At 39.8% G+C, this 27,524-nt stretch overlaps 1 protein-coding gene across 3 annotated transcripts in view; it reads left to right on the top strand.

Annotated features, from left to right (window-relative positions):
* The window catches only part of NAALADL2 (N-acetylated alpha-linked acidic dipeptidase like 2), a 921,662-nt gene that overhangs the window by 577,657 nt on the left and 316,481 nt on the right, over positions 1-27,524 (top strand). For all 3 annotated transcript variants that reach the window (XM_030575533.1, XM_030575534.1, XM_030575532.1), the window contains one exon: positions 7,461-7,611. In XM_030575533.1, coding sequence (XP_030431393.1) covers positions 7,461-7,611 — 151 coding nt within the window. The remainder of the gene's footprint in view (positions 1-7,460; positions 7,612-27,524) is intronic.

Below are 27,524 nucleotides of genomic sequence, written 5' to 3'. Positions count from 1 at the left end.
CTGCAGGAAGGAAGCTGGAAGATGGTGTGAGAAAGTGTACATTAAATCAAATTAAGAAGTACTTAAATTTACACCCTTATTTCAACTCCTTAGTGTACAAGCTAAACCAATTTTGCTCTCCCTCACCCATTGATAGATCTGGTGTAACTGGGCCTCATACAATCTGAGTTCAAGGGAGTCTTAAGTTAGTATAAAAGGTTTAATTTACATTACCTTAATTATCACTTCTGATTTTGGCCCCTAGTCTCTGGTGTGTTGTGGGATTGGGGAAGAAAAACTCTACAAGATAAAATAATTTACTGGTAATTATCTTTGTATCCTCTTCTTTGCTTTCCCAATCCTATCTCTGCCCTCTCATGTTTCACAACACATGATCTCCAGTGATGGATATTGTTTGTCATGTCCTTGCTTCATGATACATGGGCTTGTCTTCACTGCAGAGTTAAGTGTTGCTCCTAATTCAAATTGCATTCGCATACACAAACACTTAATTTGAGTGCGGTGGTGCTGTTAACTTGAGTTGGCTTGCCTGCCAGGTGCTATTGGCTACAGATTGAATTGACAGAGCTTGTCAATTGCTAACACAACCTTCTGATATAACCTGAGAGTCATTTTGCAGTGAGACCATTCTCCTTTGAGCTAGGCTATCTTGAGAGGCACTTCACCTCAAGTGAAGATAACTCAGGGTAAGTCTGCTATGAAGACATACTCATTCTTTACAGAATGTGACAAGTGGCGAGTACAGCAGCAATGTAAACTGTTTGGGGCAGGGCTTTTTTTGTTTTGTTTTGTTCTGTGTTGTGGAGCCCTGTTCCAGGACTGGAGTTTCTGGGCACTAGTGCAATATAAATAATAAATAAAATAATCTTACCTTCCTGTATATAAGGGTGTCAGTACTCGGAATTGTATGTGGTGAGATTCTTTCCAGTACACCAGCAATACTGAGTAGTGCTAAAATAATTAAATAAGAAAGAGGTCTTGTTTTTTCTCAGAACAGCAGTCTGAATTATCACAGTGATGAAAAGCACTTCTCAGCATTTATAAACTGTGAAATGCACTTGGAAGTTAATTTGTTGGTTTTTTTAAAATTAAATTAGTGTTTTGAGGTGTAATGTTTGTGCTAGCCATTTTCCAGAAGAATGCCATCTCCTGTGACAGCAGAAATCTGCTATACAAGATTGTAAATCAATATGCAGTGCTTTAATATGTATCTTTGTTATGCTGTACAAAGCACACTGGATCTTTTGTAGAGGAGTAGGCAAAAATGCTGCATTTATTGAGAATACAGCAGTTAGCATATGCTTTTTAGTGTCTCGCGCGCACACGCACACACACACACACACACACACACACACACAGAGTCCTGCCAACCGATGCTCCTGGAGTGTGGCAACCCAAACACCAGGGCAAAGCACCCTGTTCTTAGTCTTTTTTCTCTGTTGAAGTCTATGGATTTTGCTGTGTCAGTTTCTGACTGGTTACTTCTTAATTGGTGTAAACATTCCAATACACCTCCGAGAGGTTCATCTTATCCTGGTTTAGGTTTAATCAATTGTCTTTAGGGATGCCAGCCTTCACCTCAGGGTCATCAGTCTGTTCTTTCTTCATTATGGATGTGCATTGATGGTGTCCTTAAGTCTCTTCACGCCTCCTTCCTTGACCATTTGGCTATAACAATGGCCTTCACACCTTAGCTTTTCCTGATTCATACAATCCTCATTCACACAAACTGTCTTTTACAGTTAAAGCTATACAGCAATTTTTATGTTGAGCAAGAAAAGGCATTGTAAATTAAGCTTTCCTAAGTCTTATAATCAAAACATTTTACACTGGGGCCCAGGCCTTCAACGTTCCTCTAATCTCCTTATCATAGACACAATACAAGATCCTGTCTCTTACTTTCTAAACCGTAAAACAAAGAAATGTATATTTAACTAGAGTACCTAATTTGTAATACATACAAGAAACCATAGTAGACTTTGTAACTTACCCTAAAACAAAAAGGTGACCCAGGGCCAGCCCCAGCTTTTTTGCTGCCCAAAGCGGTGAAGGGGGGGGGGGGAGATAAAGCCACGATTGGCGGCAGTTTGGTGGCAGCTCTACTGCACTGCTTCATTCTTCAGCGGCAATTCGGCAGCAGGTCCTTCTCTCCAAGAGGGACCAAGGGACCTGCCACCGAATTGCCACTGAAGACCTGGACATTCCATCCCCTTCCATTGGCTGTCCCAAGCACCTGCTTCCTGCGCTGGTGACCATAATCACCATAAGCACCTGGGGTGACCATAATCAGTCATAAGGGTTGTTCTGGTCTGTCATTCCTTTCTGCTGTTCAAAAAGGTTGGCTGACAGGATAAAATCAAATCATACATTAATTCTCATAGTACAATTATAAAATCCTGCTCCTACATCTTATGTACGGTATTACATGAAAAATTCTTCCATTGGAAATATGAAATATTTAACAATAACAACAGGGTTGCTTCTGATATTATCCTATAGAGCAGTGGTTCTGAAATAGGGGTCTGTGAATACCTGGGTGTCTGCGAGGGTACTCCAGGTGGTCCGCAAGTCATGTTTGGGGCCACCGGTCCCACTGATCAACTCCTCCCCCTCCCTCCCAGTGCCTCCTGCATGCTGCTTGAACAGCTGTTCTGCAGCATGCAGGAGGCATTGTGGGGGAGGAGTGGGGATGGGACACGCTCAGGGGAGGGGTTGGCAAGAAGAGGGGCAAGGGCGGAGCGGGAGTGGGAAGAGGTGCGGGTTGAGCACAGCCAGGGAAAATTATAAGCTGGCTTGGGGGTCCATGAAAAATTTTCAATCAAAATGGGGTCCTCAGGTTGCTAAAGTTTGAGAACCGCTGCTGCAGAGCGTAGAAATTGCAGAGGAGATGGGAATCAAGAAATAAGGTTGTGAGGGGTGACAGGAACAGGGAGGAGGATAGGCAAACAGACCTTTATACTGCAACTGACTGTATGTACAGAGAGAGTCCTGCTAACTTCAGAGGGGATTCAGATGAACACAAAGACATGTTCATGAACAGTCTGTTGCAGATTTGGGGCTTGCATGAGTCTGGTCACACTTTATATTAAGGTTTGATTTATAATTAGATTATTACGAGTCAGTGGTGATCAATAGCTCTTCTTATGAGTGGTTTATCAATTGTTACAGTGCACAACAGGCCAAAACATAACATCTACTGATGTGCTCATGCATACTACTCTTGACTGTGACATGCTTATGACATATTAACCCTTTATAAATCCCTGACAGATGGAGTCTTAATATAACGTGTGATTGAGAGTGAACTAAAGTGACCAGAGGTCAGGTGCCCATTGTGGTTTTATTATTTAGTTCAGTTTATAACATGCCTGTGATGGGGTTTATAAATCCTGCACCAGTGAGAGAGGAGTTACAGAACTGCTGTGGCCAAGGCTGGCACTGCCCCTCTGACCCTGTCCATCATGTCAGAGTGGAATAAGGACGTAAAAGAAGGCAGTTCCCAGCAGCTGCTGTACATAGGGAAAGACCAGATATGAGACTATAGCTCCCAGGGGAGAATCCTGGAAGTCTTCAAGGAAACTGCCCTCAGGGAGGCCATTCACCAGCGCCCTCTCCTGCCCTGCCCCTGCCTACAAAGAGACAATAACCTTGCTATAGTTTGGCAAGTTTCCCCTTCAAACACAAGTAGACTATTTGACTTAACTTGTATCACCAAGACTCCTATTTAGGCAAATGAGGCTGGGGGAGAGAGGGTTTTTCAGTATCCGTATAATCCATCAGCATCCTGAGAATTGTGACAAAGTTACTATACCGCACACAAAAAGTTGTGCATCTGTTATCCTAGGCTCTTTTGACAAAATTTAGAGCCAATTCCATTAAAACTGAGCAGTCATCCCACAATAAAACCTGCCCCAAACAAAGCTCCCCGACCAAACCAAGACTTTCCCCAACACTTCCCTGTTCATGGATCAGCTTTTTCACTCTCCAAAAGCCTTTGTAAAATGTTAGGCCTTTATTGCATCAACAGCCATTGATTCTCTTAATTGTGCACTGTTGCCAACTTGCCAGTGAAAATCAGGGCTTGGGAGTAAGAGCTCCTGGGTTTGATCCTGAATTATGCCACTGTCTCTCGGTATGACTTGGGGCAAGACAATTAAGGCCTAAAAGTGAGATTTTCAAGAGCTCTCAACATTAGCTCAGCTGTGCTCCCAGCAGTTAGGGCAACCGTGAAAAATCCCAACGTAAAGGTCCATCTTTTCTGTGCCTCAGTTTGTTCATCTTTTTAAAAGAATGTAGTAGTTTGAGCTGGTTAAAATGGTTTTGTCCGAAACTGTTGATTGATGAAAACAGGAACTGTTTGCGGGAAAGGGTTGGTTTCCACAATCTCCCAAACTGAAGAAAAAAAATTTGAAACTGTTTTTGAAATTGTTGAAATATCTTGTTTTGACATTTTCAAAATGAAAAGTTTCATTTTCTGGTTCAAAAAGACTTCCCTTTGCCCCCATAATTTCACTTATACAACATCCTTTTCTCTGTAACCATGGCAGAAGCAGCAGCTGTTGCATTATGTGACTATGACACATGCAGCCTTTCTTAATGAAACAGAAGAATTTAATATTGGAAAAATATTTTTTTAAATGTCAAGTTTTTAAAATACATTTCAAATAAATGAAATGACTTTGTATATGTTTACTGACTTTTCTATTTCTATTATTATTTATTATAATAAATGGAGAGATGAAGGAAAAGATGTAACTGGAGAAGGCGATGGGCACTGAGGAAAAGAGGCAATTGTAACTTTAAACACACTGTCAAACAACTTGGTTTTTAATGCTGCTTCTTTCTCTTCTCAATGATTGCCTACACTATTTATTATCTGGATGACTATCTGAAGATGGAAGTAAAAACAGGAGGCAGAACATTGCAATAGCTAACTGACATGCCACTTTTTATTATTGCTCATTCGCGACATTTTAGGACTCTCACCCATATTAACCCTTTAAAAAACATCTATTATACTCATTTAAAATCTGATTCTGCAAACTCTTACTCATATGAGTTGTCTTTATTCAAGCAGATAGTCCTACTGTCTTCCAGAGGTTACTTATTTGAGTAAGATTTGTAGGATGGACTATGATGTTACATAAAACTACAGTAGAGTTGCACCTTTTTACACAACATCTGAATTTGACCCATGCTTTGGAAACAAGGGCTAAGGACCATATATCACTGTAAGCTTAGTACTAGCAAAGAAGGCCATTAAAAACATTTTCCACCCTGAGGCCAAAACATGAAGCGCCAGTGTGAGGTCCTTGGAACAGATGTTTTAGAAATAGATCCAAATTGTGCATATTGAGTAATAATTTTGAACATTTATCTGTTGTATATATTTTTGTTAGTGGTGATATAAAATATATAATAAGAAATATGGGTGCTGCACTTTTAAGAATAGGATGGGGGAACACTGAGTGAGCTAATTCAGAGTAGAGTGTTCAGTGTATGTGTTGCTGCTGCAAGAGGAGGCTGGCCTGTAGCTGCGAACTGAGGAGGTCTCTGTCTGCAAGAAGGTCTTAGAGCAGAAGGTTTGAGTTCCCAGAATAAACAGTGTTCTCTTTGAAAAGCAGAGACTTGGGATTAAGAGGGCAACACCAGCTTTGGTGACACACCTCTCAAATGCCGGAGTGGCCTCAGACATAGTACAGGTTGATATACAGGGCTGTGTGGAGAAAGATCTTTCTGTTTCCTGGAGGATTTCAATATGTTGAAATTTGTTTTTTATTCCAGTTCAGAACAAAACCCCAAAATTTCATAATTCTCTGCAGAAGGGAAAGCCCGAGGGTCTCCAGATCAGAGACCATCTGCATGGATGGCCGCCTTGAAGCTACAGACTATGAGAACCCTGGCATTCCTAGCCCCAGGATAGTTCTCCTTGCTGGCTGACCCCAAGCTGTGGATCCTGTAAACTCAGGCTCCTCAGCAGTGCAGCTGGTGAGCTGGCAGGAAAGAAGGCAGGTTTCCAAAGCTGTCTCATTTCCAGACAAATTTCACCGAAATTGAACCATCTCTGCAGCTTGTTTTGATTTCAACAAATTGGCAAATTCCAAAGACAATCTGTTTTGTCATTATTTTTTTCTGACCAGCTCTACTGATATGCTCCCATGACTTTTCCCTGGGTAGTTTCCTCTTTCCGTCATCTGCCATTTCACCTGTCGGAAAAACAACCCAGTAAACCCCATCCTATATAGAGGCACGTCAATCTTCCTATTTGCAGAGCTGGTATTGGGATGGAGCTTGTAGCTGTGGTCCACCTCTGAGGCCTCTAGGGTGACCAGATAGCAAGTGTGAAAAATCAGGGCAGAGAGTGGGAGCTAATAGGCACCTATGTAAGAAAAAGTCCCAAATATCTGGACTGTCTCTATAAAATCAGGACATCTGGTCACCCTAGAGGCCTCACATTGACCACCTGAGCCCATGCCCCTCACCCACTTCAGGTTTCCACTTGGTGATGTTGCCAGAAGTCAGGTTGCCCTTTTTCAAAAATCCAAATAGGATCATTCTTCAACCAGCCACCCAATACGCCAACAGTTGGGAAATAGATGGTTTCACCTGTAGATGTGCTGGATTCTAGAGGAGCTCCTTGTTACATTTTTAACAGCTCATTATTGATTTAGTGCTAATGAAGGAATCTAGAATCTGAATCTCTACAGTAAATTAATCTCTCTATCATTTTAGTGGAGGCCTGATTTATCTGGGCAGAAACAAATCTGTTTACATTGTGATGCCTACATACTGGCCACTGGAAGACACACACCCCCACCCCTTTTAAATGAAAGATTGAAATTTGCAGCATTTTGCATCATGTTACACTACTTTGGAGAGACTAAAAAAAGTAAGAGTAACATTTTTTTTTCCACACCAGCATTTCCCCCCCAGTTTTCAATATTAACTGTCCGTTGATATATAAACTCCTAAATTGACATAGTATAACCTTCTTAAAATATAAGCAAAAATTGTCTAATTTTCAAAATGAAGGGATTATTTTTATCTACTCAAGTTATTTAAAATATGACATATAATTGACAAGGCCCCAATTAAGCTATGTGCATAAGCGTTTGAGTAACTTCTACAGGACTGCTCATATGCTTAAGGTTAGCCATGTGCCTCCATACCTTGCTGTATCAGGGCCTAAGTAATGTAGTTACAATACAATACTTTGCAAAATTGAGATGGACTTTAGATTGATATTGTCAGATCAATTCATTTCATGTGCTGTTTAATTTATGTTTGCATGAGAACTTATTTTTGCCATTATGCTTGGAAAATGTCTTTTAGGTAAATGTGGGGAAACAGAGTTAAATCACTTTGTTTTTCTTTTCTTCCTTTTTTTTAATATAGAAGCTACTGTGTTGTGGTGTCAAAGCTTTTTGTTAAGATTAACCTTTGTTTCTCTGTTTCCTCAGCTTTCTCTGTTAGAAGAGGCGGGGTTTGGAGGCGTCCTCCTTTATGTTGATCCTTGCGATTTACCAAAGACTCAAAATCTTAGTGGTAAAGCATTCATGGTTTCCCTAAACAGTGGAGGAGACCCATCGACACCTGGTTATCCCAGTATTGGTAAGTACTATTTTAGGTCTGCCCACTAAGTGGCATTTTAAATGTGCTTGTAAATAATACATGAGCTGAAACAATAAGCCCAGTCCTGATCTCAGGCACAAACCCTGAGTGAAAGGGCTTTACACAGAGGAGCAATATGGTTGAAGGGATAGAATCCACTCTCATAACCTAGATGTAGGCTATAGTGTTGCATAACTGGCATCCAAAGGCTACTGCAGACTCTTCGTAGGAGTAGGTGGACTACACACCTCCTCATGCTGGCTTTTGTCAGTACATTCACACTCCACCTTTAATCCTTGTAGAAAGTCACTGTGCAGCAATTCTCTTCACAGCTCAAAGGTTTGTGTTGAATTGGGCTCTCCAGGATCTGGCCACCACTAATGAATCAATTTCCATTACATACTGGGCTTTGTGCTGGCATGTTGTGGGCGGTGGGGGCATTTGGCTATAGATGTAAGTGCAGTGTAATCAGAAGAGGTTATAGCAATGATCTCTTGTACAATCTTTGCCAATAACACTTTCATATGATATACGTTCTACTTGCCTAGTTTCAATTCTGCCTGAACAGACTTGGTCATTTCAGCTAATGAACTTCTGCTTTGTTAAGCGATAGGAGGGCAAATGCATTTTTTGAAATATCTGAAATAAAAAAAAAAAGATGTTAATTAAACATAAATGTTAGTGTGCCACAACAATGGTTTTGAAAATAATTTCTACCTGCAGCATATCAGACTATACGTTCTGTTTAAAATCTTTGTTCTGTCAGTTCAGTGAACATGTGTTCTGCCTGTCTGCTATCTTTTCTGCTTTACAACCTCCTTTAATATCTAGCTAGATGGAAAAAAGTATTAAGAATCATGCTATGAGTTTGTGACAAGGCTTCATCAAGAATATTTGGTCCAGTTACTAACACAGACATCCTAAGGCTGACTCGAATTGGCATTACTTCAACTGAGGCAATGCTGAGATGCTTCATGACTAGAATGGCAGAAAATAGAAACATTGGCCTAGTTGTCAGAGAAGGGTGTTAGCTATTCACATCATGAAGTGTCTTGACAGCTCAATGGGAAAGGAATTGCACATTTTCTCAGTGTCTCACTATACCTGACCTAGAACTGCCGTGGGAACTACAGAAGTAAATGTAGCACTCTTTGAGCTTTATTCTTAATCCTTTCATGAAGCCCTGTGAAAAGTGGTCTGTTTATCAGTCTGGCTGACTGCATAACATTTCATTTACGCTACATGAAAAATAAAGTTAATTACAACTGATACGCTGATAGTAGGATGCCGGGTTATTGTCTAAACCTTGTTTGTTGTTTTCCTGACAGTTACACTAAATGCTCTTTTGGGTTGTGTAGATTCCAATCTCTAGTTTCGGAGGGAACTGCAAGAAAAAAAGCTGATAACCTTAACAGAGGAACAGAGAGAATTAAGAAGGCTGATGATTTGTGCTAGAACCTTAATGTATGTTGCACCTGTTTTTAAGTCTCTAAACAACATTCATCAGTGTTTGTAAAAGCAGAGTCCTGTGGCATCTTATAGACTAACAGACGTATTGGAGCATGAGCTTTCGTGGGTGAATATCCACTTCGTCAGATGCATGTATTTGTGATAATCTGGATGCAATGATAAACTGAAGGGATTCTGAAGAGAACTCTTGGGATCCTCTTGTTAAAAAGCTGTGTCACCAAATGGTGGAGCAAGTTGGAATGGTTTCTCTGTCTCTGATGATTTTCCTACTTCTCTGAAGGCCAATAAATCACCTTGGCCAGAATTAACTTGTGTCTGGGCTGTATACAAATAAGACTGGAAAGCAAATGTTTTACCTTTGTAATATTGCATCAGGTATTTAAAAAAAAAATTTGGGGGACAAATACTCAGGGTTGTCCAGATGCTTACCCCTCTTCCCTGCAAGCACAGCACATAGCCCCTGGTAAATTGAGTTTATCACAGACTCCAGGCAGGGATTTTTGTGGAAGCCCATGCTTAAAATATTGGCAGCACATCATTGTCTGGAGGGTACCATCTGCACTTTATCCATTGCCAAGGGGAGAGTGTAAACTGTTACCATTACTGTCCTGGGATAAGTGTAATCTGTAACACACATGAGATAGATCAGAAAAGGAATGGTCTTTGGTGAAAACTTCAAAATCTGTAAAGGAAAAAGAGCATGGGGATTTTAATGTAATTTGTAACTGAAAACTGATGACAGCAGCAGACTTTGTCCCATTTTAGTAGGAAACCTGTAGACCTATGAGTGATCCAAAGGTAATCATTGATTAAGCAAATCTTTGCACGCTACTCCCGCCACTGTACTAAATGACATGGGTGCAAAGTTAATAAATGTCCTAATAAGACCTACATAATATGTACAGTGTGCAGATCAGCCTCTTTCTGTTTGTAGTGAATCTTCTTTTCTTTTCCCCACAGTAAATTTCGCCCTGGCCTCAGAATTAGAGCTGAATGAATACTTGGTTTTTTAATTATTATTATGATTATTATTATTTAGAGGTTGAACTGAAAAAAAATGGTGTGTTTTAAATTTAAACTGAATTTTCTTGGTTGTTTTATTTATTTAGTTAGTTAGTTAGTTAGTTATTTTTTGCCAAAAGGATCAAATGAAACATTCTGTTTGATCCAAAAAATCATTCTTTTTCATTTCAGATCATTTTGGGGGGGTTCCCAATTCTCTACCATTGTGTGTGTGTGTGGTTTTAAAAAATATTAGTTAAATTTCTAAATGAAATACTGTTTTGAAACAAAAATTTTGAAATATTTTGGTTTGAAATGGTTGAAAGTAATCCTTTTGACCTGTTTATCATCCAAAACTGCTCACCAAATTTGGACCGAATTTGTGAAAAGTTTCAGTGTTCCTTTTATGAAGATGGAGACAAAATGAAGAGCTTCAATATGTGGATCAATTTAGGACTTATCAATAATGATATGCTGGGTGAAGGATGAATGTACCTCATATCTGTTAGTGGCACAATCCCTTTATCTGCCTGTAAAGGGCAACCAATATAGCTTTGGCAAGGAGTCGTCCAGGGGCTCCTCTGTAAAGATAGCTACTGCCTTGTTTGCATCTTTTGGGCCCTTTACTATGTCCTTGGCTCCTAATTTGACATTGTTAATCTTGGTTCTGCTGCTTCTCCACTATAACAGCCATTTGTCCTTTGGGCCTTTGTCAGCCTCTGTCCGTTTTGCCTGGTTTTGATTTTTAAGGACAGTCTATTTCTCAGGAATCTTTCTTCGAGTCTACCTTGTGTCACTCTTGAATTTGAGGGGTTCAATGCTTGGGACTTGGATTTAGGAATTGGGGGCTAAGGAGCCCTGCAGTGGAGGAAACATGAGATCTAGGGAGCTGCGAGGGCTCTGGGGACATCAATAGGCAGAAGGGGGATCATAGGAAAGTGCATTACAGAGAAGTATGATGAGTTTCCCTTCTCATTTTTTGTATTTTCACTTTTTGAATGTTGTACTTTCTCTTGCCCAGCTTGCTGTGCCAGAGATATGTTTGGTTTTGCTATTGCTACACTTCAGAATCATTTCAAACCAAATCTGTCTTCAGACAAAAAAATGGCTCAGTGAACGAAGATACGGACAGAACCTATTTGTCAATCTTAGTATGTAAATAGTAAAGTGTCCTCACTATGAGTGGTAAGAACCCTGTGCCTAAGATAAGGCACTCAGTAATAGAATTCCTATCTATGCAGTGGGGGAACGGAAATTACATCATGAAGAATTCTTCAGAAAGCATGATAGAAACGGCTATCAGTTTTAAATGCTGAAATATAACAGCTCAATTGAATACAATCCTACTATATTGAGAGGAATATCCAGTGTAATGTTCTTTTCAAGAATTTCACAGAGAAATTATAGCACTAAAGAAAGTAGATATAAACTGTTCAGAAGTATTCTGTACATCAGATCCCTGTGCACAGCTAGTTATGTGAGCCATAAAACGGATGGGAGCGAAATCAGTTATAATAAAGCAAAAGGCTTGTGGGAGTGGGTGTGATGTGAACGACTTGTGTGCAGAGGTGTAAGGGGAATTAATACTCACCACCTCTTATATTCTGCATGGGCTACCTAGACCTTAGGTATGGGCACACAGGAGTAAGCAGATGGGAAAGGAGAGGGCAGGGAGAGTCTGTGAGTGACTGATGCATTGACTCAGTTTCCCCCCACATCCAGTGAGCTGGTCAGTGCAACTGAAATGGCACGGGGTGGTAGTGACATAATTTGCAGCTGGTATAGGGAAATGGTAAATAGCTCCCCCATGTGCCCACTCGCATAAAATTAAATGAGATTGCATGCATAGTGATGTGTTAATAAAGTGATTAATGGTGGTAGAATCAGTTTCATGGAATATCCTGTCTGAGCATTCCCAGGTACTGATATCTTCTATCCACATTACTGGAACAACATGGTTTTCTATTCACAGAATAGGTACAATAGTCACCTTTGTCATTCTCTTTCCTCACCTTTCTCTCATAGAAGAGCAGGGTTTGGAGGTGTTCTTCTTTATTCTTCCAGTGTACTTAAACTATGTCCAGGGACCCGTTTGGATTGAGAGAGCAGTTTAATTTCCATGTTTATTCAGTCTTTGACTTCTCTGCTGAGATTATTAATGAACAGAGCTGGCCAGACACTTGAACTCCTGTTCCATGGGTAACACCAATTTTTAAAAAAAAAGTCATTCCAAAATCAAATGAAACATGAAATTTTGAAATTCCCCAAGGAACAGGAATTCCAAAACTTCATTTAGGAAAAGTCAAAATGACATTTCATTTTGACCTTTTTCTAAATATTTTTGAGGCTTCTTCTGATCTCTCTAGGGCCTCAGCAACCTGCCATGTGGGAAACTGGGCAGCACAGGGAACCTAGGAGCCAGGAATTCTGAGGAACTGGGAGCTTTGGGTTTGCTGACTCTGGCACAAGTTACCCGGCTGGCTGCTGAGAAGCTAGGAGCCAGGGCTTCCAGACTCTGGGCTTCTCATCAGCTCACTAGGAAGGCTGCAAAGGAGCCAGGTTGGTGAACTGACAGGATAATACCATGCATGGTTCCATCAGAAACTGCCTGGTTTGTCAGAATTTTGTAGAAATCAACACCTTCCTCAGAACGTTTCAGTTTTGACAAATGAGCATTTTCTGACAGAGAAATGTTCTTCTGGAAAATTTCTGACCGGCTCTATTCAGAGAAGTGTCAATGTTGATGGTGGTTTTCCTGTTGTTATTTTGTAAATACATTCTGGACGCTTATCATGTAGTAGGAATTGGGTAGTAGCAACCAAATCTTGGCGAATGGAGAACTGAACAGCATGGTTTACAGAGATGTTTATTATTGCAATATAGCACAGTATATCTTCATTACTCACATTCTTTTAGTACCTGCCCTTTTACCATACAAGCAGCAAGGGAAAGTAACTAAATTTAACAGAGTGACATCTTCCAAATAAAGATATAAAGCAAGTGTTGTTTAAACATATGAGATCAAATCCCGCAGTCCTCAAACAGTACGTAGATAAAACTTTCACTGAATTCAAGGATTGCATCATTTAGATCATGGAGAGAAAGGAGGGTGTGAGCAGGTGACGTCCACACCCTGCTCCAAACAGAGTTCACACAGCTTGTTGCCAGTCAAAACTGGCCCATTCACAAAAGGAACTCAAAATAAAACAGTACAAAATCCAGCCCAAGGCTTATTCTCAATTTTGTATGCTTGCAGGCTTCCTCTTTGAGGATTATTCAGCCCGTAATTTAGGACTTAGCGATACCCTCTCGTGCCCACCTCCCTGCTCTCCGCCTTACATCTGGGTTGGACAGCAACCCACTTTAAATGGAGAATTGGCAAAATCCATTAAATATAATCTGGCAGAATAATAGGGTTAGGTTTTCAAGCAGATACTGTCAGTCAAGTACAGATAGTGCTGTCCCTTGAGCACAGGACTTGGAATCAGTGTTTCTGGATTTCACCTGGCTTTGGCCACTGTCGGAAGACAGGACACTGGGTTGGAAGGACCATTATTCTGATCTAGTATGGCTATTCTTATGTTCTTTATTGTTTCTCTGCCCCTGCCTGTGTGACCTTAAGAAGACACTTCTTTTTCTCAGTCTGTAAGAAAAGGAAATGTGGGTCATAACAGAATAGTCACGCATAAAAACTTGCCAGTTGTATTTTAGATAGCTTCATCTCTGTGCTTGCAGTATTTTTAGAGAATGTTGCAAATACCAAGGTTAAGATACTTTAGGTATCTAAGGGAGAGATTCTCTCTAATCTTTATATGGGTGCACAATTGGAGAGGAGGGAGTAAGGGGCCTCTCTTCCTTATTGTCACCTACATAAATCAAGGACGGAATTCTGTCCTGAAGGCTTCTAAGAGATCCCCCTGAGATGATCCTTCCCTTTTTATGTGTTACATTTTATGCAATTTGCACAATCTAGCCCTCGGGTACATTTTTAAGCATTACTATTTATTTTACTACTTTGCCTCCCCATGGTATTGCAAGACATTGTTCATTGATTTAAAAGCTCTTTGAAGATTGTCAGGTGCTATGTAAGTGATAAATATTATTCATTATTAATTATAAATCCACTCTTTATTTTCTCCTTACATAGCTCTTATGTCAAAATTTACTGAAAGCTGCCTTAACTTGCTCTTTCCATTACAATAAAAAGCCATTTTCCCAGAAAATTCCTCCACTCCAGACCATAAGGCATCTTGGTACTAGTCAGAGGAGTCTCTTTCTCTAAAATATTGTGTAAGAACATAAGGCTGGTCATACTGGGTCAGACCAATGGTTCATATAGCCCAGTATCCTGTCTTCTGACAGTGGCCAGTGCCAGATGCTTCAGAGGGAATGAACAGAACAGGGCAAATCATCAAGTGAGCCACCCCCCGTCATCTGGTCCCAGCTTCAGGTAGTCAGAGGTTTAGTGACACCCAGAGCATAGGGTTGCATTCCTGACAGTCGTGGCTAATAGCCATTGATGGATATATCCTCCATGAATTTGTTCAATTCTTTTTTGAACTCAGTTATATTTTGGCCTTCACAAAAACATCCCCCGGCAACAAGTTCCACAGGTTGATTGTGCGTTGTATAAAGAAATATTTCCCTGTGTTTGTTTTCAACATGCTGTCTATTAATTTCATTAGGTGAAATGGTTCTTGTGTTATGTGAAGGGATAATAACACTTCGTTATTCAATTTCTCCACACCATTCATAATTTTGTGACCTCTATCATACCCCCTCTTAGTCCTCTCTTTTTTAAGATGATCAATCCCACTTTTTTTAATCTCTCCTCACATGGAAGGTGTTCCATACCCCTAATCATTTTCATTGACCTTCTGTGTACTTTTTCCAATTCTTATTTATCTTTTTTTGAGGCAAGGTGACCAGAACTACCTGCAGTATTCAAGGTGTGGGCACACCATGAATTTATATGGTTGCATTATGAAACTTTCTGTCTTCTTATCGATCTCTTTTCTAATTAGGGTGAAAAATAGCAAGTGTGAAAAATCGGGACAGGGGGTGGGGGGAAATAAGTGCCTATATAAGAAAAAGCCCCAAATATAAGGACTGTCCCTATAAAATCAGGACATCTGATCACCCTATTCCTAATGCTTCCTAGCACTCTGTTAGCTTTTTGACTGCTGCTGCACATTGAGGAGATGTTTTCAGAGAACTATCCATGATGACTCCAAGATCTTTTACGTTTAGTGCCACTCCCCACTCCCCCCAAGCCTGACCTACTCTGTCATTCTTATATATTTTGTATCTTTGTATTACCATGTCCTATTGATTATCATCATTCCACCAAGTTTCTCTTATGCCTATTACACCAATATCCTCATTTAATGCCAGCCATTCAGGTTCGCCCATTTTAGTATTCAGGCTTTTAGCATTTGTATGCAAGCATTTATAACATTTGTCAGTATTTAATTGTTTGTCTTAATCTTCTTCTCTTTAGTAGGATATAGAATTTCTCCTTTAATAAATCCTCCCCCAAGGGATGTCTCTGTCTGAACTGTAGGCTCCTGCACAACTGTTGGCTTTTCCCCAGCCCTGTTTAAAAGCTCCTCTGACCTTTTATAGTCCACAGTACTTTAGAGACACTGTTTAGCCCTAGTGCACGTTAGAGACTAGCAATATACCCCTCACAACATTTCAAATCTAAAAGCCCTAGATGTTTCCCCCTTTTTAGTTGCTTTAAAAGTAAAAGTTGCCATTTGCTAGTGAGGAAGTTACTTTTTTATCTTTTGTTTATTGTTTAAATATTTTGTACCCCATTACTCCTAATGAGGTTGGAAACCTGAGGTCGCATTTGGGAAGGAAAAGTTCAGCTTTAATTGAATACGCACATTGCGTGCGAGCAATTTGTATTCAAATAAGACCTGATTCACCGCTCTCTGAACACGATAGATAGATTCCCATTCATTTCCATGGCAGTTGGATACAGACCTATGGGGAGAAGAATAAAATTATTCATTATTTCAGGGCTCGGGACATTAGACTGATCTTCTCAGGTGCCTAGCACCCACAGATTGAAGACAATCAGAGCTGGAGGTGCTCAGTACCTCTGAGTCTCTGAGGCATTACTTTTACAGTGTAGAAACAAAGAGAATTTTTATAAATCTTGAGAATTTTGAACTCCACAGATGGGGTAGCCAGAGAAAGGCAGTCATTATCTCAAAGAGTGACTCAGAGGTTCTAAAAGGCTTAAATATGAGAAAACACATAGATACTCTTGTCTCATCTCTCACAACATGCAGATACCATGAGCTCTTTAATACAAGAGGTCAGAGGGAGATTGCAAAAGGAACGAGCTCTAGATTTTAATAAGTAGACAGTATTTTTGCCTGTCATTTGTAAATGAATTTTCTTCCTCCATTACCAAAGCCTTTTAGTCAATTTTTGCAATGAGTTTCCTGTCTTACATATTGATTTTTCATGTTCCCTCTGTTGTCTTCTGGTTTTATAAATAATGTGTTTTTTTAAAAAAAGCTGTATAGTGCTCTTTAACTGCACTGCTTGAGACCGAAGGCATGTTAGTGCAGTGCATTTGCTATGGACATATCTGTTAATCTTCAGTAGCCAAGACAGTATATTTAATTTGCAGCGCTGGTGTCTTTTCCACTGTGGTATAAACTTGATGGTTTAGGACTGTGTCATAAGGGCAGGGCTAGAAGTGATGTGGGACTTAGATGAGATGAGCAGGTTAATTAGGAAAAAAATATTCCAATGTATTTGCTTTCATTTTAAAAAGATGAACATTGCTTTAAAAAGGAGGAAAAATGAGCTGAACTTTAAAAAGTCATAGAGAGTGGGCTGGGAAAGTGAATGCAAATGAGCTTCACCTACAATAATTGTCTCCTGTGCCATCCTGCTTTATATATATATATATATATATATATATATATATATATATATATATATATATATATATATATATATATATATATATATAATTGAGCTCAGTCAATTATTCTGCAGTATTTACATAGGACCACTTGGAATGTGATGCAATTATATGCCTGCTTTATTTGTAGTGAATCCAGTGATTCTGTAGGTTTAGAGACTTGCTGCTTTCTACCTAAGCTTGTCCTCACTGTCCTTTGCTTTGTGATATTTCACTTATTTGAAGCAGCAAGTTGAGGAGAAATTAACTAGAAAGCAGCATTGTCTAACAATGTCTATCATGCACGTGCAAGATGACCTGTTCTAAGGTGTTTTCTTATAAACCGTTCTGATTTGTACATGATCCGTATTGCGCTTACTTGTTTGTTCTTTCAAAGAAGTGTATTTCACAAACTCAGCTTTTAATATCAACATATTTTTTCTATTGCACATTTACCTTTTCTGCTGTGTAAATAGTTTGAAGTATTTTATACAAAATCTGTGTTTACAAGTCTCCTAATGACATGAGGAAAGCCTCAATGTAAAATTACATTTGAGAAGTAAATTTCAGAACAAAAGCTTATAACTAACAGAGTAATTCTATTGATCTGAAAGTGCTATATATCATTTCCAAAGATTTTTTTTCCTTTTTTGGATAGTTTTTAAAATGTAATTAACAAATGTTTTATAACAGAGAATCATACATTTTTCAGTATGAAAATGTAGATTCATATTTATTTTAAATGCTAGAAATAGATAAAGTGCTACATACCCACTTGGTTGTATGATTATGCAGTATTTAGGTCTGTTCTCCCATAAATGCATGAAAATATTTATGAATGAATTTTAACTGCACATGGGTCCTCATGCAGCCCCATTATGTTTACTGGAAAGACTTACATAGACTTCAGTGGGTTTGGGATCGGGTCTATACTGTGGAAAGAATTATTAATTTTCCCCGTATACATGCTCTGCATGCAGTATAACAGAATATATTAACCTAATGATTCCAAACAGTAAAAGCAAATGCATTTGAACTTATGTCATCCATAAATTGTATAAATCCAGTGTTTGCCACCAGGTGCCACACCATTGGATCTGATATACCACATTTCAGCTGCTAAATAAGTGGCCTGATTTTTTTTTCTTGTTTTCAATGTGAGTTCAGATGTTCAGAACATCTGAAAATCAGACAATTAATTGGTGTGCCTAATTTTAGGTCCCCACATAGAGTATACAGATATTACTGCATCTATCATTGCATCTGCTCTAGTTCTGGACTGAAACATGACATCTACTGAGCAGCACATGGTAAAATTACGCTATAGTTCGGCAATAGTATTATGTAGTTATATAGTATTTTTCATCAGTAGAGGGAGGGATGTTACAGTGGTGGGTAAGCATTATTGTCCCCCTTTTACAAATGACACAAGGTGAGAAAAGTTAAGTGACTTGTCAAAGGTCACGCAGTAGCTCATTGACAAAATAAAAAAGAGCAGCTAGTTCCCATACTCAGCCACTAGATGACAACTTACCTCAGTTTAGCACAGAAAGTGAAGAAATATGTATCCTTATGAAGCTGCACCAGAAATTTAGATAGACTCCCAAGAATGTTTGTACCTCCAACAGCACAAGGCCTATGGTTGCCAGGCATCCAGTTTTTGACTAGAACGCCTGATCGAAAAGGAACCCTGGCGGCTCCGGTCTGCACTGCTGACCAGACCACTAAAAGTCCAGTCGGCAGCACAGCAGAGCTAAGGCAGGCTCCCAGAAGCAGCTGGCATTTCCCTCCAGCTCCTATGTGTAGGGCAAACATAAGTTATTTGTAAAAGCAGCAAAGAATCCCTGCCCCTGGAAATTTCCACTACATGCATCTGATGAAGTGGGTATTCACCCATGAAAGCTCATGCTCCAAAATGTCTGTTAGTCTATAAGGTGCCACAGTATTCTTTGCTGCTTTTACAGATCCAGACTAACACGACTACCCCTTTGATAAGTTATTTGCAATTTCCTGTTTTATTTCAGCTGGAGAATGTAGTTCTGTGTCTCTGTTTGGGGCTTTGTGAAGCTATAAATGCGGTGCGCACCTAGGCTCACCGAAGCAATTCAAGATGGGACCTCTCAGCAGCATGTAGGCAGCAGTGGCTTCTTCAGTGCCTCTAAAGCCAAGGGGGATCTATAGTAGGAGGTGACTATCTCTTTAGATGGATACTTCCCTAAGGTATCTGAGACATTTAGTTCTATAAGGAGGGACTGACGAATGGAGTGATGAATACTAATTCTATAATGAGCACCCTACAACTGGTTCCTCCTGGTCCTCTCTACTCTGTGTCTATATATGAGACTTCAGGAGTCAGCCAAAATTAGGGTACCCATTTAGGTTAACCTCATCACTGCTCTTCTCCCACTTTGGCCTTCTCTTCCTCAGCAGTGGATCACTGTGTTACAAGATTGCCCTCCTCTCTCTCAGACAACCAGGGGAGAAATCAGCTGACCTATTCTGCATTCCTCAACAATGATATTTGCCACTATTTTCAAAGCTCATGTCTCCCTAGTGAGACTAGGCAGAAGGGTTGCACTTATACAGAAATGTGGTGTCAACAAGCCAAGACGATGGAATGACCTCTTTTCTTTGTTCTCACCATAGACATTGCTTGAACACGCTGGGCGCAGTTCACCATTGCCTTGCACCTTGTGCAGCCATTTTACACAAGGGCAAAATGAATGTAAAAGTTTACCTTTTTGATTGGGTAGTGTGTTACACTGACTTTGCACTGGTGTAAATGACAACTGGAGAGGTAAAGAAATGGTGAAATGGGCCTGCTATGGCTATCAACCTAGCTGTATATGTGAACTTCAGTTACATGGATACATTTGCTCATACAGTTCAGTGAAGAGTTGAACTCTGCCAGATGTTCAGAGGAAATTGTACAATGTTCTTGGACAAAGGGTGCTAGGAGGCTGGGACTGTACACAGTGTCTCTGAGGTGCAGCAAACTTAACGCCTGCAAGTGCACCTGCATTTGACTCGCAGGAAGCAATCGCTGGAAAGTCAGCTGGCTGATTGTTTAGGCAGTTAAAGGTGTAATTAGATTTATAATTGAAATTTTGCCTTGTGTAGCCTGAATTGAGCAAAATAGAATAAACCAACCAATCTTTAACTCAGCTTGATCTCTGTTCCAGCCCATTGCTAGCCATGCTCAGCAGCTATTTAAAAAAGATAATACTACAATGTACCACTTACTGACAGACAAATACTCCCCACTACTAAAACAATTCCTCTCTAGGTGGGGGTATGAAAACTGCTTTTTTCATTACACAAATACCTACTATCATATTATATGCATAAAGTCACAGAGGGAAATTAGATTAAAGGCAACATTTATCATAATATTCTTTTTTTTTCAATCTTCCCAACACAAAAGTATTTGTTCATTTTTCACACTTCATGTAGTCTCGTGGTTTTCCCTGTCTGCCTCCTCCTCCACAACAAATTTTATCCCATTGGAAATGAGAAGAGCAGGATGTAGTGAAGGCTGGGAAGCATTTTTTTATTGGGCACAGCCCAAAATTCTGTTTCACTGGGGTGATGTGAGAAGCTGAAGAGACAAATTCAGTCAACGATCTCCACACAATTAGACTCTGAAGCACATATAGCTGTATCTTTGTACTACTAAAGGCAGCAGTGTGGTACTGCTCCCATTCAGTGGGACCAGGACAGTTCCCACCATCAGTACAAGCTTGCAAGAGTACTTAGTACAGGGGTTGGCATAAGTTTTGGGAGATGGAAACATTAACATTTGAGAGAAGAGTGTGCTCCTCCTTCTGTCCCCCCAAATCACCTGGTGGTGGTTTTGTGCCATTGTAGAGCTTCCAGGTGGGGAACAGGGTATAAGGGACAGTTAACAGGAGATAGCAGCGGAGTTGTTAATTGTGCGCTTCAAGGGAACTTTTACAAGTATGGGGGAAAAAACCCTGTTAGAAAGAACCACAACAATGTGAGTTGGGCCTAAACCAAAAGAGATTAACGGAATAGAGGAAATGACAGTTTAAAGAGCTTGATCTCTCAATCCCATGGAAGGGATCCCTTACGAGATGATGCTGATCAGTGTTCACCCGTGTGATGTGCACAAAGCGAGGTTGGGAAATAATCAGTTTCTTGCGAAATGCTTTTGTTTCCTGACATGTTTTTCATGTGCAAAAACTAGGCCATGAGAATGGTTTGAATAAATTTTTGAAACTATGATAGCTGTTTCATTTTCAGTTACAACACGTATGAGCAGAAAATGTGTATAACTTCAAATACCTCTTATGTGTTACTTTTAGGTGGCTGACAGTTGGGTCTATTCAGTGAGTAAAAAAGAACAAAGCCTCTTGGGTTATTTAAAAGCCTTGTTGAAGTCATAGATGTTTTAGAATAATAACACAATGATTTGCATATTTATTTAAAATTGTATGCTATTGGGACTTCACTGTACAAAATATGTAATGAACAAATGCTTGTGCTATCTATTTGGGAGGTAAAATTTATGCCTTACAACAGATGTCAGCTAAAGTTGTCATTTTGTGACAGTACATTCCTTTCTAATATAACATTCATGACAACGAGACCATTTTTAGAACAGCTGGGATCTACTTGTGTTTTAGAGCACCTCGAATCTTTCTTGATTCCCAGAAGTCATACATCTTTCAGCTTTTCCACTGCATAATCTCCACCAACAATTTATTTCAGTCCTACAAGGGATTTTCAATAATATTCTGCCATTCAGACAGAACTGAACCGATATTGCCAAGCCATTGACAGTTAAGAGTCAAGCGGCTGTAATTCCTGCAAGCTGTTAGATATTGTATAACATTATTTTTACTTTTCATACTAGCAACCCAGCATTAGGCAATGAAAAAAGTAATGTGTCAATGCCTTGCCAAACAAACCCCTCTCCATTCCAACCTCTCAAAAAAACCCTTTCAGAAACGCAGCTGTATAGAGATGGTGCTTTTGTGATTTATTAGTGATGTGAACAATATTGCCTACCTACCTCCTTTGTGTAACACCACAGTGTGTTCCTAATCCATTGAAAGAAAAGTTACATAGGCTGTCATGGAAGATCTCAGAGAAACCTAATTACTAGATGAGACGTTAACATGTAGAAAGACTAATGGTTGTCCAGTATGAGCAAGGCTGGGCTTTTGGAAGGTAGCATCAATGGAGTATTTTTCAAAAGTAAGAAATAGAAAACCCTTAAAATTAGAAGGGCTAATAAATATTTAGGTAAAATTTATATAAATAATGCCTCAACATAAATATATTTTAGTAAATAACTAAACAAACTACCACAACTGTACCATGTTCTCTTTTAGTGAGAGCGTGGTTGACAGACAGTTTTGAAGTAATGTGAATGTAGATACCACATTCAGTATTGTCAAATCTTGTGATTTAATCGTATGTTGCATTTTTTTAAAATCCTCATCTCCTGGAGTCCTGTTACCAACTGAGAATCTGAGCTTGTGTTCTTTCTTTCTTTCTTTCTTTCTTTCTTTCTTTCAGGAGGGGTGGGGGAGTTGCAATCTCTAACTGTCATGTTTATGGTGAAAAGCTTTTAAGTAAGTCTCTAGCTCTAATGGTTCTGGAGAACAGCTTGAAAATGTGATCTGAGTCCAATCATAAAAATCTCTGTTTCTCTCTCTTTCTATGTCTATAAGCAGAATTCAGATAAACAACTTGAAATGTATTTTTTTTAAAAACACCTCATGATTTTTAACCCAATTTTATGATTTTTTAGAGCCTGACTCATTGTTTCAGAATGATTGGCGTTGGCAATAAAACAAACTGTGCCATCTCATTCCCACCCCAGCCCCCAAAAAAGTATCAGAAATATCAGTGAATAATCATGAAATAGGAGCGGAGATGATGGTTGGCTGAGACCCCAGCATCATTCCATCAGAGTGCTACATCCTAGCAAGTGAGTTTGGTTTTACGCCCTTACAGACATATGGGTATCAAAAGAAAAAGTAGAGATCTGTAAGAATGTATGTAGTTGACTGATTCCTGTTTTACTATTAATTGTCACAGGGCAACATTTACTCGTGTTCAGAGAGTGGGCACAAGGCCTTGTGCATCACTTAAACCCCATTCTAAGTCTGTGGACTGATTCAGCAGCGAGTGGGGTGGGGGGAACAGTTGCTGTCACCAAGATCTTTGCCTCAGGTATTTGTGTGTAGAACAAGGAATTAGAATAATTTAGCATGATCAGAAAGGAAACAGAAAATATTCCTGTTTTGAGTTTCAGCCCAGTCTCTGAACCCTTCATGTGGTACCTTCCCAAAGATCTTGGGCCGGGTCCAGGGCCGGCGCTTCCATTTAGGCGACCTAGGCAATTGCCTAGGGCGCCAGGATTATTAGGGGGCAGCATTTTGCCAGGTGGGGTGGCAGGCGGCACTGGTTGACCTGCTGCAGTCATGCCTGCGGAGGGTCCACTGCTCCCGTGGCTCCGGTGGACCTCCCGCAAGCATGACTGTGGCAGCTCCACCGGAGCCGCGGACCAGCAGACCGTCCGCAGGAAGCTGCGGGACCAGCGTGTGGGGCGGCGAAATGGCTGTGAGCCTAGGGCGCTAAAAACACTAGCGCCGGTCCTGGCCGGGTCCTCTGCTCATATAAATCAGTGCGTTGCCAGTGAAGTCAGAGGATGATAAACTAACGCCTTCTCTCTATCCAAGCAGCCATTCAGAAAATCTTTGCTCTGTGCATCTGCAGAAAGGGCAGGGGAAGCCGAGCTGTAATTAACCCTTTGTTCACTAGGGACCAAGCAGAGCCCCTGAATCCCGTCACACCCAAGTTAAAGGCTTAAGTGGGCCATAGAGCTTTGTGTTGGCCCCCCACATGGAGTGGATTTCACCCATGTTGGCTATATAGACATGCACTTCCCAGAGTGTGAGGATTTACCCTCTGACTCTCATAGCCAGCCAGTAAGTCTTACCCACAAAGCTTTGATTTGAAAATTAATATAGGATTTAGGTACAGCTTTCAGCTGCTTTCTGAGTCAGGAAGTCAATTTGCAAATCTGCAAAAAGATTTGCAGATTACACCATAAATGTTAACACAGTGATTTTTAACAGTACAAATCCTTACTTAACACTTGACATACACAATTCTTGTTTCTAAGTCAGGAGCTCTGTGATCACGGTAAGGCTTTCTTTTGCGTTTTAATGTCCGTCCATTTCAGGTCAGGTTCTGTTTTTATGATTTTTTTCCTACAATGCTTACATTGTAGAAGTTACTTCTTCGAGCCTCCATTTTCCATCAGTTCCTCGCAACAAGAGGGTTCAGAATACTAACTCTGTCCATGCACTCAAGTAGAGAGAGGAGGACAATGGAATTTATCCAATAAACTTACTGTTCAGAGCAGTATTTCTATTCTACTCCACTGCCCCCCTAACAAATACAAAGAGGGAGTTAAAGAGGAAATACAGTGACAGATAACAACTGGGTGCTAAGCATGACACCGACTCCCGCAGTGTTTGGCCACAATCAGTCACTCAGTGTTGCTTAAACAATTGTTTCATAGTTTGTTTGTTTTTTCAAAACTAATGACAGCAGAATGACAGGCATCATGTATCAAAGTGCTGTTGTGCGTCTCCTGTTGCCTTTTTATTTGGCAAGAAAGTAGTGCTAGTTATATTTTTGCATTTTGTTTTGAGGCTTTTGGTCCAATGAATCAACACTATAATTAGAGGATCCTCAGAATGGGAGTGGGTCAAATGCATGGAAGACATTAGAGAAATTATAGGTCATGCCCCCAGGAGTTCAGTGTTTTTCACAATATATCTACAATAAAGTTTTAAAAATCTCTTAACTTCTATTTAAAACAAATAATAAATGGAAGGTGGTTTTGTGGCTAGGGAGGTGGACTAGGACTCAGCAGATCCCGGTACAGCTTTCGGCTCTGCCACAGACTTGCATTGTGACCTTGGCAAAATCAATTAATTACTTTGAGTCTCAGCCCCCTTTTGTTATGGTGTGTCTACATGGTGATGTGTTGCGTGACAATGTGTGACTCTTCAGCTGCATGGAACCTGCTGCCGTGCACTAAAAATTCTGTAGTTCACTTTGACCTACTGCTGATTAAAACATGCTTTGTTAACTTTTCCTCATTATAGATTTTAAAGCGTAAGTAACTCGATGTTATTAGTGAAAAACATTTCCTGACATGCATATTACAATGTAGTGAAAGAACTGTGGTCGCAAAAGTGCTGCCATGCAACCAAATTATCATCTGATCATATGCTGGTTGCTCACTATTGCTGTCTGCAAATGCATGCTATTCCATCTCTTGGATGATGATTGCAGGATGAGAGAAGATTTGGTCCTGAATTTCTTGACTGTCTTTCCTTCTGATTCGCCTGGTTTTGTGTCTATGATTTGCAAACTGAGTGTGCAGCTAAGTTTAGAATAAATTCAGTCTGACAACCAATTCTTGGTGGTACTGATAATATTGAATATATGTGAACTATATTAGGATGGAAAGAACGTACTCAGCTCTTATACATGCTGTAAGGCCCAAGAATCCTTCCAGTAGCCAGCATGTAGAAAAGAGCTGTCCAAAACTCAACACCTTCTGGAAAAGCAGAATTGGACAGGAGAAAGATAAACAGAGTATTGTGGCAATTCTAAGCAGGCAGAAGCTCCATTGTATGTGTTGATGAACTATTTCTATAAAGGCAGCAAAGAATCCTGTGGCACCTTATAGACTAACAGACGTTTTGGAGCATGAGCTTTCGTGGGTGAATACCCACTTCGTCAGATGCATGTAGTGGAAAGTTAAGTGTAAGTTACCTGCCCCTGGAAATTTCCACTACATGCATCTGACGAAGTGGGTATTCACCCACGAAAGCTCATGCTCCAAAACGTCTGTTAGTCTATCAGGTGCCACAGGACTCTTTGCTGCTTTTACAGATCCAGACTAACACGGCTACCCCTCTGATATTTCTATAAAGTCTTTTAGTAACCTTTTTATAGTTTCTGCTTCCAAGCAGTCCATTAACAAAATAAAGAATGAGAACAAACTATGATTTTGGCACAATTAAAATGTCAACTTTCCATATTAACTGGAGCCAATTCTCTTTTAAATTAAGTCAAGTATTACTCTATATCAGTGGTTCCCAAACTTTAACAACCCGTGAACCCCTTTTACTAAAATGTCAAGTCTCACGAACCCCCTCGTAAAAATGAATATTTCCAGGGATTTTTTCCTTTACCTGAGTATAAATTATAGAAGCAGTGATCTTGGGAATATAAAATTTGTTTTTATGACACACTATTTATTACACACTATTTATTAATAATTGTTATTTATCATTACAATATTTTTATTACATTATGAAAACAGCAACACTCTTCCAAGATCTCATTTTCGTAGCTTTTATCACTTTGAAAAAGCCTGTTATAAGACAAGGCTCCTATGTTTCATCAAGGAGTGTCAGATGTGAAACAGTATGAAGGTATTTAAGAAGCCAACTCAAAGAGTTCCTCTTACACAAGCATTCAGGTCTTGAGCAGTCCAGGCAAACAACGCACGTTACAACGAAGTTTAAACGTGTTCTTCATAATAATTTTAAAAACAATACTAGCTGCCTATTTAATTTTAAAAACAGCAAAAAATATCAACCTCCTTTTCCATTTCTTATAAGGAGTCTTGAAGTTTAAATCTCCTCAGTGTGATCGATATGCTTGCTTTGATCTGCTTAGCTCTTGGAAGTCCAGGGGCTCTGGGCTGCTGGCCCTGTGCTGTCCAGCGTCCGTAGGGACAGCTCTGTCCGCCATTAGGGATTTTTTCCCCAAGAACCCCCTGTAACATTTCTCGAACCCCCAGGGGTTCACGAACCCCAGTTTGGGAACCACTGCTCTATATTGTAGGTTTGGTCTGTTTTCCTTCACTCTTGTTCAGTGGTTTGTTTTAACTCCCCCATTTTTTCCAAGAATAAAGTAGGAAAACTTCTTGTTAACTATAGAGAGCATAGAACCACTTCATTACTTTGTCATTTAGAATGACAATAAGGAAAGGAAAAGTTGCTGTTGCATTTGCTACCAATGACCTGCAAGAGAATGAGTAACTGATGCAATGCCTAAGGTGGAAACATATAAGGGCAGTACATTCCAACACAATTATGAGGTGTCATTCGTAACCCAATCTAGGGACTAAAAATGGAAACACAATTGTCTGAATTAGAAGCATCAGCTGAATTTTAATGTGGAAGCTGTAAGTTTAAGTGGGGAATTAAATGGATGAAATACTGGGATATATTATTATTATCCTCAACTGCAAACATCAAATAATAGCCCTCTAACAACAGTGGCTGCTGGGCAATGAGGTGGATGGCAGGGATGTAATATTTTTATTAGGTCTTATTTAAAGACCCTTTGATACATGGTGGGGATTGTTTTTGATCTGTTCTATTTTTTGATAAATGGTTTGTGAAGTGAATGCTGGTTATGGGCCAGTCCTGCAATCCTTTATCAC

Source organism: Gopherus evgoodei, chromosome 9 (assembly GCF_007399415.2).
Source record: "Gopherus evgoodei ecotype Sinaloan lineage chromosome 9, rGopEvg1_v1.p, whole genome shotgun sequence".
Taxonomy (NCBI): domain Eukaryota; kingdom Metazoa; phylum Chordata; order Testudines; family Testudinidae; genus Gopherus; species Gopherus evgoodei.
The sequence above is the reverse complement of the archived record's forward strand: the minus strand, read 5'-3'. Positions and strand labels throughout refer to the sequence as shown.